The 15,405-nt window shown below is 33.6% G+C and overlaps 2 protein-coding genes across 3 annotated transcripts; one reads left to right on the top strand and one right to left on the bottom strand.

Moving 5' to 3' along the window:
* Positions 1,986-10,028, top strand: LOC109326953 (activating signal cointegrator 1 complex subunit 2). Its single transcript, XM_019559893.1, has 9 exons — positions 1,986-2,500; positions 3,006-3,165; positions 3,252-3,313; positions 4,589-4,683; positions 5,545-5,658; positions 6,562-6,627; positions 7,460-7,557; positions 7,748-8,166; positions 8,444-10,028. Exons 1-9 carry the CDS (start codon positions 2,083-2,085, stop codon positions 9,622-9,624), a joined length of 2,613 nt encoding a protein of 870 aa, XP_019415438.1. The 5' UTR covers positions 1,986-2,082; the 3' UTR covers positions 9,625-10,028.
* LOC109327111 (DNA excision repair protein ERCC-8-like) lies at positions 10,642-14,479 on the bottom strand. 2 transcript variants are annotated; one of them, XM_019560148.1, is made up of 8 exons: positions 13,893-14,479; positions 13,650-13,809; positions 12,725-12,906; positions 12,350-12,560; positions 12,087-12,241; positions 11,900-11,989; positions 11,077-11,148; positions 10,642-10,978 (listed from the first exon to the last, which is right to left on the bottom strand). In XM_019560148.1, the coding sequence occupies exons 1-8, from the start codon at positions 14,307-14,309 to the stop codon at positions 10,937-10,939; spliced, it is 1,329 nt and encodes a 442-aa protein (XP_019415693.1). In that variant the 5' UTR covers positions 14,310-14,479; the 3' UTR covers positions 10,642-10,936. The 2 variants fall into 2 exon arrangements, with proteins under 2 accessions (XP_019415693.1, XP_019415695.1); XM_019560150.1 differs by having other exon boundaries at positions 12,725-12,903; positions 13,893-14,478.

Below are 15,405 nucleotides of genomic sequence, written 5' to 3'. Positions count from 1 at the left end.
AGAATGCTCTGTTTATGTAATTACAAAAGTCTAAGCAGGGAGAATAAAGTGAAATGGAAAACTTGAGAGTTATCTCACAAAGGTATTTCACAGCTTTCAAGCCTTTCTTTTCCCATACTTTCCTTCCAAAGTCCAACTCCCAAACTAATCCAAATTATGGGGGTGACATGTTTGGTTGATGGGGTAACCATATTATTAATAATATTAATGTGGCTTATCTTGATGCTGCTACCTTATTTCGTGTTATATTATATGATTTGGCATGGGAGGAACTATCATTTGTTCAAGAATCAAAGGTGTGATAGTATTTCTATTTAGTTGATCAAATTGAAGCTTCTCTGCTTGAAGCCTTGTAATAAACTTCATGCTATTATCAATTAGACTTGGAAACATTAAATCTGTATTTTACTTTGGTGAACTTGATTGTTAGATAAATTAATCTTAACCTTATTATCTGCTAACTGGGATGTGGGAATAATTTAACCTTAGAAGTGATTCTTGTACATTGATCCTTCATCTTAATCTTACACTCAAGAGACAAAGACCAGTGTTCTAAGTTTTGTTTATTTTGTCACATAATTCCTATGCTTATTACCTTATTATATTCATGGACCCTTCCTACAATATAAAAATTGTGCATGATGTAGCTGTTCTGAGTTCAAATTACACCACTGTCACCATTAATTAAGAGTCACAGCTCAGAAGGTACTTACTAATCACAGTTGGTCATCTCTTAATGATTATCTCAGAGTTCAGTTTAACAATTTTGAACAAGTCTCACTGTAATGTGTATTTAATTAACAAAATAATGTATATCCTAATAGAGATAAGTTATCTTATCAGTCCATTAAAAATGTAACATTTATCTCATTTGTTCTATCATCAAATGTTAAATCTATAATAGGCTAACGTGTAAGCCTATTATAAATGTATAAAATCTAAGTTTTCTTCTTATATCAATAGATATTTCATCATCTTTGTCTTGTACTGTATGAAATTTGTGTTAGAAATTCATAATTTTTAATTAAGGTCATATATTTAATACAATTATATTGACTATTTATTTTGGGATACAAAATAAGTAATCTAATTTCTGATAACTCATAGAACTTCTAAAATTAATAATGGATATTAGTTTAACGAGTGGATAACCAAAAAACAGACTTATAGGGAATAATAGAAACCCTATAAGTTAACTCATAAGGAATGATTATGGTCCCTAAGACACAAAATCACAAATAGTTTTCACCTCTCCCCAGTAGGAGAAAACAATAAAGGTCCCAAAATGAATTCATGATTCGGTTGAGGAAGACCATTATACCAAAACTCTCTCAAAAGATATATTAAAGGAGTAGATTAGAGAATATGAATTCAGAGAATGAGATATAACTTTGTATCCCTATTTTATATTATGTGTAAGAATCATGAGATTCAAGATCTTAAAATTAATATGTCACAAATCATCAGGAAATATGTGACAAAGTTGTCATTTGCCTTGTATTGGCCCCACACTGCACTCCTTATTTACAAAGAACTAGGACCAACCCTCATAATGATTACCAATGAAAAATGATATTTACAATTACAATGAAGTCTATCATCATACTTAGCACTAACATTCTTTTTCTTGAATAAAAGCACCCACTCAAATTTGTCCATTAAGAACAAAAATCAAAACTAATTAATTCACACAAACTAAAATTCAAATTACTTATATGGACTATAATAAAAAATATAACACTACATGAATGATATGATGATCCACATAACATTGTTGATGTGATTTTGCTCTAGCCACATGAGCATTTTACATCCAAATTCAACGAGAGAGAGCAATTGCAAAACATTAAAAAAAACGTAATCAAAATGAAAAATTTAATGCCTAAAATCAAAATTCCATAAAGGAAAAAAAGAAGATATTTAAACAAGAAGGAAAAATATAATAATCATAAGGTTTAACACATCCTCACTTTTGCAAATAAAAAGGTCTGACATATAATAACTCGAAAGTTGAAACTCTGTTTTGTTCATCTGAATTTGGTCTCTGTTACCTTAATTGTTTACTCAATTTTCGACAAAACAATGTCGAATCGACATAGCCAGAGTAGGAATGAAGACAATAACAACAACAACAACAAGGGTTTCATCAAAACCCATCAAAAATTCATTCCCAAAAACCCTAATCCAAATCATGCTCAACCTGGATCATCGAACCAGAACCCAACCCTCTCAACCTCTCTCAGAGATAGACCACCATCCAAATCCAATGTTCCAATCGCTAGGGTTCAATTGGGTCATAGTGGAGAGTGGGTCCCAAACAGAGATTATGGTTCCAATGGCAATTTCGTAAAATACTTGCCTCAAGATGAGGCTGTTGCTGCTGGTCTTGGTGCTGAAGATGGTGCATTGGATCCTCTTGAATCTCAGAGAGTTGTTGATCTTTTGAATAGAGAGTTATCTCTGTTACTAAAACTCAAACCTAAAGAATTCTGGAAACAAGGTAATTACTTAGTTATAACTCTCGTTGTTTTTTTTACCTTTTTTTTATTATTATATCATTGTTGTGTTGATTGTTTCTCAACTTATTCAAAATTACTTCTGCACTGGTTCTCTATGTTTTTTTAATAAATATTTTGGATTAGAATGTTGTGTTGAACGAGTGAATAATAGAGAAGATAGGATTAGGACTGAACACATTAGAAAAACATTAAAGAGAAAGTTAAGGTAAAGAAACTATGGTAGGGTTTTGCTTAGGGTGGTTTTAGTGATGTGTAAAGACATGCCAGTAAGGAAACTAATCACTAGAGGCAGAGATCAAGAAAAACTATTGGCAAAACCATTAACAAGGATTTATATGCCAATGGTTTGTTTAGAGACCTGATTTACGATTGAACATTTTGACATTGTTTGATCCAAGTAGCCAATCCACACGCAGTGGGAAAAGGCTTAGTTGTTGCTGTTATAGTTCTAAATGCTTTCTGTTTTTTTCTGTATTATATTTGCAGTGGCTACTGATACCTCCTTACATGAGTTTCTGGACAGCTTCCTACAATTTAGGAGCAGGTGGTATGACTTCCCTCATCGTGGGGTCAAAGGTATTGTCGCTGGTGTTATTGTTGGAGAGCTTGATTTAAGCCGACGTGTTTTCATGGTATTGTATCGCATGTAAGTTTTTGATAAGTTCCCACAGAGTTTGATTCCAGCCTTCTTTTCTTTGACCATTAGTAATTTTTAATGCATGTGTCTTGTAGTTCTTCTAATAAAGATCCCGGTGCTCGACCTGGTGATACCCTCAGTTTGAGAGACCATGAAGGTGGGTTCTTTCTTATCCTTTTCAAGTTCATGGACAATGGATTTCATTTTAGTCTAGTATGCAATGCATGTTTTTTTATCTGATTCATCACTACATAGTTTGGTAATGATTGTCTTGTTGGATTTTGAAATTTCTTATAATCATATTTGGAATGGCAAGAGTCACAATGCTTTACATTGCATGCACATGTGTGCTTCATATGTATATCTTAGCATAGATAGACACTTGAAATTCTATATTTTTCCTTTTTTGTATTGTATTTCATTTTTTAAACTTACATTGGAACTAATTTTTTATGTGTGCCCCAATATTAGAAATCATTGACTTGTAGTTGATAAAACTTGTCTGTCACTAGCAAAAGTGGTACTTAATTCTTAAAAATGTGTACGGGCATGTCGGTTATTTTATTAGTTGTTTTTGTACTGATTGTAGTGGTGACAATTGGATGCACTGATCCGTCATCTATGCATCCTATCCATCTGTAATTCTGATCCAACTCATCCAATTATAAAAATAAATTTAATGAATCAGACAGATTAGGTTGTTTTATTTTTTAGATATTGATGGTCAATGATGGGAAATGAACCCTATATATCTTCATCCATTGAATAAAAAAGGAATTTACCATATCCAAGCCTATACCTTTCTTTTTCTTCTCTAAACTTTTCTACACTTCATTCATACCATCATACGCCTTCTCTCTCTCTCCAACGGTTTTTTTGTAATTTCATATTATAGAGATTTTTTTACTTTTCCATTTCTCTCCCTCCCTCGCTCCAGTACCCCATACAACAAAAAGTGATTCTGACAAATGTAGAAGTGATTTCTAAATGCAGAGAGAGGAACATTTCACTTCGTGACTGGACTTAAGAAGTGTTTATCAATCGATCTTGTGCAGTTTCAATGCATTTACTCCGTTATCGGGAAATTATTTATTAAAATTGTTGTTGGCAGTATATTACATTAATTAATGAAGAAAATGCAAAATTTCAGATTTTGTTGTATCCGAAATCTATCCTTCCCTCCGGTACCTCTCCTAGGTTTCAGACTTTCCCCCGTTCATTATAATCCATACCAAAACCCATTCATTATAATCCATACCAAAATCCATCCATTTGTGCCCCTAGTTGAATGGTTAAAAAATAAAACACCACTCATTTGCTGATGTATTGTTTGGGAAAATTGTTTCCATTTGTGGATCCATGTTCGGAAGCTGACTCATATTTTCTAGTATTTGCATTATAATTCACAGTTGTTCACTTACTTTGCCTGTAGTTCTTTTGCAGGAGAAGAAGTTGCTTGAATTGCCAAAGTTGCTAGATATATGTGCTATATACAATCATGAAAATGAAGAACTCACAGGATTGTTGGTAAAATATTTTGATTAAAAGTGGGTTATTAAGTTAGCATCCCTTGAATGCAGTATATTAAGAAACCCTTGAATGCAGTATGTGTTTGTAAGAAGAAGCATTATCTAGGAAATGAAAAAATTTCTTTGACAATGTTCCATGCACAGATTAGAAACACCTTTATATCAGTTTTGCCCTTCCCCTTACATTGACTTCCTTTGTATCATGTAAAAAGGATATTTCCGTCTCCATCTATAGGTGTATAATATATTTTATTATCAAGAAAATAAAATTCAAAAAAATTAGAATTTTTTATAAGCAATATGTTAAATTGTTCTTAAATTTTCTATTTCTTGGTGCTGTTTGTTATCATTACAGTGATGTGTAGAAATCTAATAAAACTAACACATAGACAACAAGTTACATATTTACATTCTATTTTTGCCTTTTTGCCACTGGTGTCTTAACGAGAATTTATCTTTTTGATTGTGTATTGATTTTATTACGACAAACCAAGATCTGCTAATGCTGGGTTGTTGAAACTTGAAATGGAATCTGTGATAGTGTTTGGTGTTCAACCTCTTCCTCTTGAATTTTACCTGGCTGCTTTATTCTTTTGCTTTCCCTGTTTCACTATACTCTTGCTATATGTGAGTTTTGGGGTTAACTTGAATAGAGCTTTCTCAATAAGGTCTTGTTACTATATTGGTCAAGAAATTAATCCAACTTTGTTTAAATGACACCTGTTGTTATTTTATGCCTATATAGCTATCTCAATCTAAGTGGTATGCTGTATGTAACCTTTGTTTGTGGACATGATGGTAGTTCTTTCAATGCATTTAACTTGCTTTGCGTACTCTCTTCATCCCACATGTCTTTCAGGTCAGAAATGCTTTGAATGCTCAGCCTTGGATCCATAATAATCTGACTACAGTGATATCCCATTTTCTAGGAATTGTCAGCACAATGCATGAGCGTTGCGTTTCTTCATTGGAGGTATTCTTGTAATGACACAGTGTAAATGTGATATCTCCATAACTTGTTAATTACTTGCTTTTCAGCTTTGAATTTCCATACTGTCCTTGGCTGAAAAAGTTGAGTTTATTAGAGATATTAGTTTAGTATTTTCTTCTTCTTATTATCATTAGTATATTTTACACCATGAATCACATTATTAGGTGAAATTGTTAAGTTTAAGTTTAGTGCCGAAGACTTGTAAGAAGTTACTTGATGAACATATTTTCAATATTTAAATTGTTTTTCATATATTTGTTGGGGTGTTTTTGTTTTAATTTTCTTGCAGAGTAATGGAATAGAGACCGATTTTGTCTATTTGTGACCCGCACAATAAATAAGGAGGTTAAAAAGTTTAATGGTCTCTTTATTGTTCATTAAACTTACACTTTCAAATTTCAAAAAGTTTGATGGGCCAAAAAACAATCTAGGATAGTCACCTACACCCCAAAGAAGTGGAGGGAATAGGAATTCAAGCAGAGACGGTATTTTACTTAACAAGATGTGTTCAGCTATATAGTTATAAGGTCTGTAGAGTTATATCTGCGGTAAGAGAAACATGTATATAAAGTATGTGCGATTTACTGTTTGTGTTATTTGGATCTGTGTGCAGAACATAAATCTTTTTGGCCTTATAAATGTAAATTATATTAATATGCTTATTCTCAGCTATGACTCCTGATCATTTTTTGTTCTTTGCATTCCTTTTTGAAGATCCTATTGACCTTTAATGTGCTTGATGGACTTTTTCTTTGACTTATTTAACTTGAATAATCCATAAGTGCTTTTAAAAACCACTTACAGTCAACTGCACAGTTGATGGGCATAATTACAGTATGAAGAACAAAGTATTAATGGAGACATTATTTTTGGGATTATGTACAGGTCTTATTTTCTTCTGGAAAACCTGATTACCAAAATGCTACTTTTCTACAAGATGATCTGCTGGAGGTGAGTTGTTTTATGTTTTTTTTATCTTTGAAGACGAGTTGCAAGTTGAAACTCAAATTTCTTTAATGGCAACAAACCAGATATGAGAAGCTTCAAATTCTATATCTAAAAGCTTGTTATTTGCTTCAGCGAGGGCGAATTAATTGGCTTAGTTTCTACAAAGAAAGTTGAATGAATTCATATTCCCCGTTGATGAACTAATTTATTGGAGAAGTGCGGAATTTTAAGATAAAAATTCAGAGAAGGCACCATATAGCGCAAGTGAAAGTAGATAAAATTTACATTAAAGTAGAAAAAGGTAAAATAGTGGAGTAGAAATAGTAGACAATCTGAGTATCTAAACCCACAATGTGAGAACACTAGCGAGCCTGCTTTTTAGATTTTGAGTTGAGCTTTTATCTAGATCTATAAAATCAGATTCCTTCCCAACCAGGCTCACCCTATAGTATGGTTGGGTTCCAGTTTCAACCATTAGTTTAATTTTATCCTAGCGAGTGAAGTAATTATTACTCCAGCAAAGGTCAGAAATGGTAACATGCTTAGACCAGCTAAGGCCAGACATTAGAAGAAAATGGTTAAAAAAACTTTGAATATATGGCATTTGCAGAAATCAATAGATGAATAATATTTACACTATCTCACATTACAAGGCAATTTAATGTAGACTTTTGCTGTGGCAAATGGCATTCCAAGGAATTGTTCATTGGCTCCCCACATTCCCTTAAAAACATGCAATGGTTTGTTTATTCACATTGCAAAATGTTGAGCCTCAATTCATCTAGTTCTTTGAATATGCAGCAACATAAATTGATGCCATCTGTTTTTGGGATAGGTGATGGACTTTATAAATGATGCAATTGTATCGGTGGATGCTTTTGTTAGTGCATACGAACCAGCAACTATATTCTTCTCCTCTCCAGTTGAAATGAGGTATCTTTTATTGCCGACATCCTTGACTTTTTGTGATATATAAAGGGTAAATGACTGATCAAACATTACATGTGGTTTATCACTTGTTATAAATTTATGTTGATTTCCTTTTCCAAATAGAGTCTGGTAAAAATTGACAATTGAGTTTTTATAGAAAATTTTGAATTTTTTTGGGTCTGTTTTGTTATAGTTATGGGAATGAGGAACTGCTAAGTGTTCTTGCCAGACTGCATGATTCATTAATTCCATCATTGCAAAAGGGATTCCATATCTTATTTGGTGACAGACAAGATGTGGCAGTGTCTAATATCTTTGTAAGTTTGAAGATGTTAAGAATGAGATTGGTGAAGTTTGGTTGGCAATTATTCCAGTCGTGCTATCTAAGTGATGAAGTGTTCAGAGATGGCATCCCTTTACCATTTGCCATGACAATGTTTCCTGCCAATGTAGAGGACCCAATCATCCGAGCAGAGATTCTGGTTCAAACATTTAAAAAGATCAATTCAGTATCATTGAGTTTTCAGGAAATACATCAGAAGGGTACATTTCTTCAAGATATTGAAAGGACTTTCAATATATTAAGCAGGCTTGAGAGATTGAAGGATGATGGTAAATGATCTTTAATGCACATTTGTATAACTCACCTGCATTTGTGTGCAGGAATTATGCATAACTTGCTGAGCCTAGTATGTTTTTTTTTGGTAAAACAGCTCGACTCTGAAGTTTTTTTGGAGCAAATAACTTTTTTTACCTTTTAAATATAGGGTGAAATTAGGTCTCTCTTTTTCTTTTTGTGATATCAATTTGTACTTTTTTCTATTAAAGATGGTTGATAGCTTATCATATGCATATTCTTTTTTTTTCTAATCTAATCTCTCTGATTCAGGATGGATATTCATTGATGATGAACAGCTTCAATATATTTCTGGGATTTTGGGTTCTCAGAAAGAAATTTCTAAGGAGTCAATTTCTGCAATAGCCCCTGTGCCAAGCAAAGCATTGCAGATGGGTGAAGATGCCGTGATTATAGAATCAAAAATAAGTCAAATTAGGGATCTGTTTCCTGATTATGGTAAAGGGTTTTTAGCTGCATGTCTTGAAGTGTATGACCAGAATCCAGAGGAGGTTATTCAAAGAATTTTAGAGGGAACCCTTCATGAAGATCTGCAGCGCTTGGACACATCACTAGAAACAGTGCCACTACCCAAGTCCAGCACTTCGAGCAGGAATGATAAAGGAAAAGGCAAATTAGTTGATTCTACACCAATATCCTCAAATACAAAAGCTGTTGGTGGGAAGCAAATTACTGAGGGGCTATCCTCTGTTTCAGTAGGAAGATTTGTGAGGAAACCTATAGCTAACTCGCCAGATATGAATATTCTTGATAAAAGGGATGAGATAGATACATCAAAAACTGCTGCTATGGTTTCACAATATGAATATGATGATGAATATGATGACTCCTTCGATGATTTGGGTCTAAGCGTAGCAGACTCTGGAGTAGAGGAAAACGAACTACTAGGTGGCGGAATGAATGCAAAATTTGGAAAATCATGGGGAACAGAGACCGGAAACTCGGTCCAGAGTGCCCCTAATTCAAAATGGGGCTCTAAGAAAAAGCCACAGTACTATGTCAAGGATGGTAAGAATTACAGCTACAAGGTTGCAGGTGCAATAGCGGTGTCAAATTCTGATGAAGCCTCACTGGTTACTCAAGCTCAGGAAGAACTAATACACGGTCTTGGACGTGGTGGCAACCTTCCCCTTGGTGCAGTAAAGAAGCTGACAGATTCCTACAAGGAGGGTGGTAACCAATTCCATTCTTCTGAAACAGAAGGGAGAGGGACTATGGGCAATCCTGGAGGCAGGGGAAGGAAGGAAAGGGGACAACAAATCGAACCTCGTCAGCAGCCGGAGAATCAATCTGTTTCCGAGGTTGAAGGGAACGGGAATGTTTCAAATCCGAGGGGAAGAGGGAGAGGTAGAGGGAGGGGAGGAGGAAGAAACAATCATAACCAGAAGGATCGAGCCCTAAAGAAGCATTTCTCTGGAGTGGGTGGTTTTTAGGCTCATGAGCCAATCATCATATTTTGCTACATGTCATGAGGTTCAAAAACATAGTGCATGACCCTTGTCTGCTGCATATATCAGAGCAATTAAATTATACTCTATGCTTCGTTGGTAGTACTACCAGAGTGGTCTAGGCTTACATGATGAGAACTAAGAAGTGTTTTTAGATACACAATCAGTTCTCGTGATGTCAACATTTTCTACATTTATAAAGAAATAGTATAATGTCTGTGAAGGTTACTTTATGCAGGAATTGAATTTTGTTTTGGAGGATTACCAAAATCCCTTTAAGTTGGACATATAGAATAATTGTAGTTATATTTGAGTCACAAATACAAGGTGTGTAATAATGTCAATCTGGCATTAGTTTCACTTCAAATTTAAAACAATTTATTGGGTCACCCATTAGTGCTTCCTTCCTGTGAAATGTGCATCAAAGAGGATTTTGCTCTTGCATCCCTTAACACACCGAAGAGTTTTATGTAATGTCGGTCTATCATTTATCATTCATTTTTAATTATCATTGACTCTATAAAAAAAAAGTAATATAAATTAATGATGTATGATATATTGACCATGTATAAATTTTTATACGGTATATAGATATTGCACTCTTAACTAAATCCCAACCTTACCAAAATACTTTGCCAAAGTAAACTAAAATAAACTTATCTTAATTAAGCAAGTGTATCAATCATAGTTTAGTGCATTAAAATTAAAATCTAGTTATAATTTTAGAGACAAAGATATCCAGTTATAATTAAAATTAAAATCATAGTTTCCTCAATTTTTGTCATTGATAATGACATAGATATCCAGAATTTTAACCCTAGGCACCATTAGGATTTTGCATTGGAACTTTCTCAGCAGAAAAATGTTTCTTTTCTTCAACTCCAATGGTATACTATCAGCCATGTGATTAATTATATCCTTATCGATATGAACTTTTAAAAGGTTGACCTGATGAATTTCTTTAAAGTAAAAAGTTAGTATTTGTAAACTATACAGATTAAGTTAATACCAAAGTCACTGAATCTTCACATCTATTATTGTATATACAACAAGCTGTAACTTACAAGGAAAGAAATCAATTCAACATCTACACTGGTACAAAATTTCAAAGAAAACAGGAAAAAGGTAAAAATCTAACTACACAACCAGTGTGCTTGCTAGTATACAATTTAGCATATTTTAAGTTATTCACATTTTCTTCAAAACCAGAATAACCTTTAACATATCCCAAAAACATCTAACACTGAGTGGAAGAAGTCATAAAAATGAAAAGATGTGACACAATTGCGGGCAAGATTCAGCTACTCCAGTTATCTTGATCCTCATCGGCTCCTTCGTCCTGCAGTTCATTACAAAAAGATGAAACATTGTAAGGTGCTCTCACTTGGCATATATACATTATGATAATATCCTAATATTAGTATAAAGAGTGTATACCATTTGATCAGCAATTGATCTAGCAGGTGACCAGACAAGAATTTGTCTATCATTTCCACCAGTATATAATTCCTGTGACAATAAAGAAGATAGTTAAAACATACATGAAGCTTGGGTTCTACTACATTTAAGAACCACATCTGGAGCTAATGCTGTTTTATGGGTACTTATTATAAATTAAGTCTTGATTTTGATGATTATCATTATTAACATACAGTAGTTAAGAAATCTCCAAATACTTTCCTCTTGGTGTCAAACTGTCAATTCAATTGACAGCCACTGAGCCAATTCAATTCTTGCCGATTCAATCAACTAGAGCCCAACCGATGAATCATGAGGTAAGACTGTGTACATTTACTCTCCCAATACCCCCACTTAAGTGGGAGCCTCGTGCATTAGATCGCCCTTTTAGTTGCTATATTTTAGATAGTTCGAATAATTAAAGTCTATTTTCTTCCTAAAGATAATACTCCTCTTATCAAGATGAAAAAGGATGATGATTACATGTACTAACAATTTACACCCTCATCAATTCTTCATCCTTTTCTATTAAAAGTAAAATTTAGAAGAAAAGAATAAGTAGGGAAAAGGAAACAGAAAGTGAAGGGGCTGTCAGTTTAATGTACAAGTTAATGATAAGAAGATTTAGAATGAACATGGAACAAATTCAAATAAACAAAGAGGCAAATGTCTACTCAAATTTGCATTCCTCTGATCTGACTTATAAGAGTAGACAGGGTTTAATCGGAAACTGAACACGTATTCATAGCCGCCACCACCTGAAGTTAATGAACCACTGAATATGGAAAGAAAATGAACATACCTGATCTTGTTGATTAAACCAGCAAGCGTTCACACATTCATAGTGGCCACGTAATGTTGTGTATGTGTTCCCAGACCACATGTCAAATGCCTGGATAATCCAAAAGTGAGATCACTACTCCTAATTAATAGTATTTGTAAATATGATTCAAAGTTAAACTATAGAATAAACTTAAAGGAAAACATACTTTCACAGTTCTCATGCATGGAACAAAAACAAGGCCTGAATCTTGAGCGGTCGCTAATTGAATAGGTTTGCTTGTTTGCAGGCGGACTGTTTCGAAGTTCACAAGTGTGTCACAGCTAGATTCAACATCCCACAATCTCAACCTTGAATCAGACCCTGTGTTCTAACAACTTTAGAGTCCGATGTAAAACTATTATTGCATAGATACTTCTCATGATTGTATAATATAATAACAACTATGTTATAACTAATTAAAAGTATAACCTGTACTAAGGAGATACATGCCATCCTCTGTTACTTTTAACCCTGTCACGGCACCATAATGAGCAGTTGCGCGGTCCTGAGTAGACAGCAATCCTGGATGTAATCTCTGCTTCATTGGTCCCTTGGATGGAACTCTACCAATTGGTAGTTGTTTGCAACCACCCCCATTAGCATGTTTCTTTTGTGCAGTACGCAATTTGGTACTTGAATCCTGTGGTGGTAAGGCCTTAGATTATAACAGGCATAAAAACTCACATGACTATACTTGGCTCAATTTCATCTATATGATTAAAATAGCCAAGATTTACAGCAACAATTATAGAGAGTTACTTATTAGCAGACAAGGAATAAGGTAAACTAAACTAAAATAAAAACCTTAGTTATCGCAGAATGTTTAAGTATAGTTGGGCGTCTTCCAAGCTGGGTCCGGGATTGATCTAATAAAAGGAAGCAGCCAGCTCGTCTGATGTCCCAAAAACGTATTGCTCCATCACATCCCCCAGTAATCAAGACCCACTCACTTGAAGTAGACCATTCAACATTCATTACTCCATCTGCTACCACAGAACACATGTGGTGCAATACCCTTCATCAGTAGAATACATCATGCAATATGAACAAATGCACACCTCAGACATCTATCTTCCTTTGTATTCTATATGAATGCACCATGTATTTTTTAAAGAATATCTAAACTAATGGGAAAGAGGTGAAACAGTATATGTTATTACTTCCAGAAAGAAGCACACAACTGGTGAGGGTTATCAAATAGAAACATACAAACATGTCGCATTAAACAGCAGAGATAGAGAAGAAGCATGATTTAGCAACACATACTTGCACGGCCTAGCCCCTGAAAGTACATGTATGAGAAAAACATAAGTTATGCTGAACCAGTAAACATGTCATGTTAATCAAACGATTTGGCATATTCAATGTTTGATGCATAACCGTTTAACCAGTAACATCTCAATCTTGCTGGCCAAATACACAGCCGCTTTGTAAGGATGTACTAAATAACCCAAGTAATAAAACAATTAAAAACAATTTGAATTAATGACTAAAGCAATAAAATCACGAGATATTCCAACTTGGGACCCTAGAGAATATAAAATGCTGATCCATTAGTCACTGAGAACAAATTTTAAGACATGCATTAGTCCCAATTGGGGACTATTTTAACCCCTATTTGAGATTCTTAGGGATCAAGTTTCGATTTCTAAGCTTGAACTTTGTTCTTAAGTTAGAACTTTGTACATTTACTAAATGATGTTTAAAGTATAAATATTGAGTGACAAACCACGGTGACCGGACAAAGTGTGAGCAAATGCACCCGAAGCAATATCACAAAGTCGAACTTGAACATCCTCAGTTCCAGCAGCAATAAGCATGTGTGATGTTGCCAATGTAGACATTGCAGTCTTATACACCTTCCCAGGCATTTTGAAATTCACTACAACCTATCCAAAAAACAAAATAAAAAACAAAATTAATACCAAAAATTAAAACATGAATACTAAATGAAATTGACCTAGTTAACTACCTTGGTGGTATTAGTATCCCAAACATTAATATGATGATCATATGAACCAGTAATGAATAAACCAGTATCAATAGGATACCATATAGCTGAAGACACTGCATATTTATGACCCGATTCATGTTGTTTATCAACAACAAATATAGAACTATGCTTAGAAATCACACCACCTCCTTCATAATTGGTTGCACGTTGAATATCATAAACAGCAACTGTAGAATCGGATGCAGCAGATAATAAATATCTTCGTTCACTAAAATCAATTTGAAGTGAATTAATTGAACCTTTATGAGAAGAAACAATATCTTTGTGATTCGATAATTGAAGATCAGAGATACGATTTGATTTTATGCGATTAGCGAAAGTGCGTGACGATAATTTCCCATCTTCCCTGTCTCTGATCTGCTTCCACGTTTGCATTTTCGTAGCATCTTTCAACTCAACAAAACTTGTTCAAACTCTAACACTTGTTCTCTGGGATTTACAAAATGGACCGATTCACTCCATGAACAGATTCATGGCTTCATATCTATGATCACTGTGGATATTCTTTTCATTTAATTTTCATAGATTGTGAAAGAGATAAGTTCGAGAATAACAACACTTGGGTGTTTCATATATTTATATAATCATTTTTAATGTTTTTATGATTTTTTTTCTTGGTGGAAAATATTTTCATGATTTACTACTTATATTTTATTATAGTATACACATATCAAAGTTTTTGTCTCTTTGTGTTTTTCTTAAACCTTGGGTATTTTGAGGGAAGATCCCACTCTACCCATTTACTTTGTTTGGTTTAATTGTGATTGAGTCTGAATTTTGTTATATTTTATTAGTTGTAGGGTCTAGTTCAAAAATTAGACTCAACCAAATATTTAATGTTGGATAAAGTACAAGTGTGACGCGATTCGATCTATCTTAGGGTTACTCACTCAATATGTTTGTATGTGTGTCTATTCAATTGTGTATAGAAATTGACATTTCTTTTTTCGAAAATATCATTGTTTCTCTAATTTTTTATATATGATTAACAATATATATGCATATATCATTTCATATATCAATTTACATATTGTAAGAAGAATTATGTAAATTGGATATGCATTATATTTAATCAAGTATATGTTTGACTTCAAAATTTATATGTCTCAATCGATATTTGGAGTTAGATTAGCTTTTGGTATAGGGCTTAGTTCGGATTCAAAAAAATAATATGACCAATATTTACGGTTGAACAAGGGGCAAGCCTTACTCAATACATGCTCGCCTATAATTGAGCATGAGTAAGAAATATTTCTTTTCATGATTTACTCACTCTATATATCAAAACTAGCATTCAGTATATATACTTCTACTCAATCCTCTTATTAATCTTCTTACCCACAAAAAACAACACATATCACTTATAAATCAATCTTTGATAAAATAAAGTATCATATTATGTCATGTTTTTGTAGACATGAAGATTTAGCAGGAGATATATCATTTTACGATATATGGGATATCCAACAAC

The sequence above is a fragment of the Lupinus angustifolius genome, chromosome LG14 (genome assembly GCF_001865875.1).
Source record: "Lupinus angustifolius cultivar Tanjil chromosome LG14, LupAngTanjil_v1.0, whole genome shotgun sequence".
NCBI classification, from domain to species: Eukaryota; Viridiplantae; Streptophyta; class Magnoliopsida; order Fabales; family Fabaceae; genus Lupinus; species Lupinus angustifolius.
Note: the sequence above shows the minus strand (reverse complement) of the source record. Positions and strands in the feature narration are given on the sequence as shown.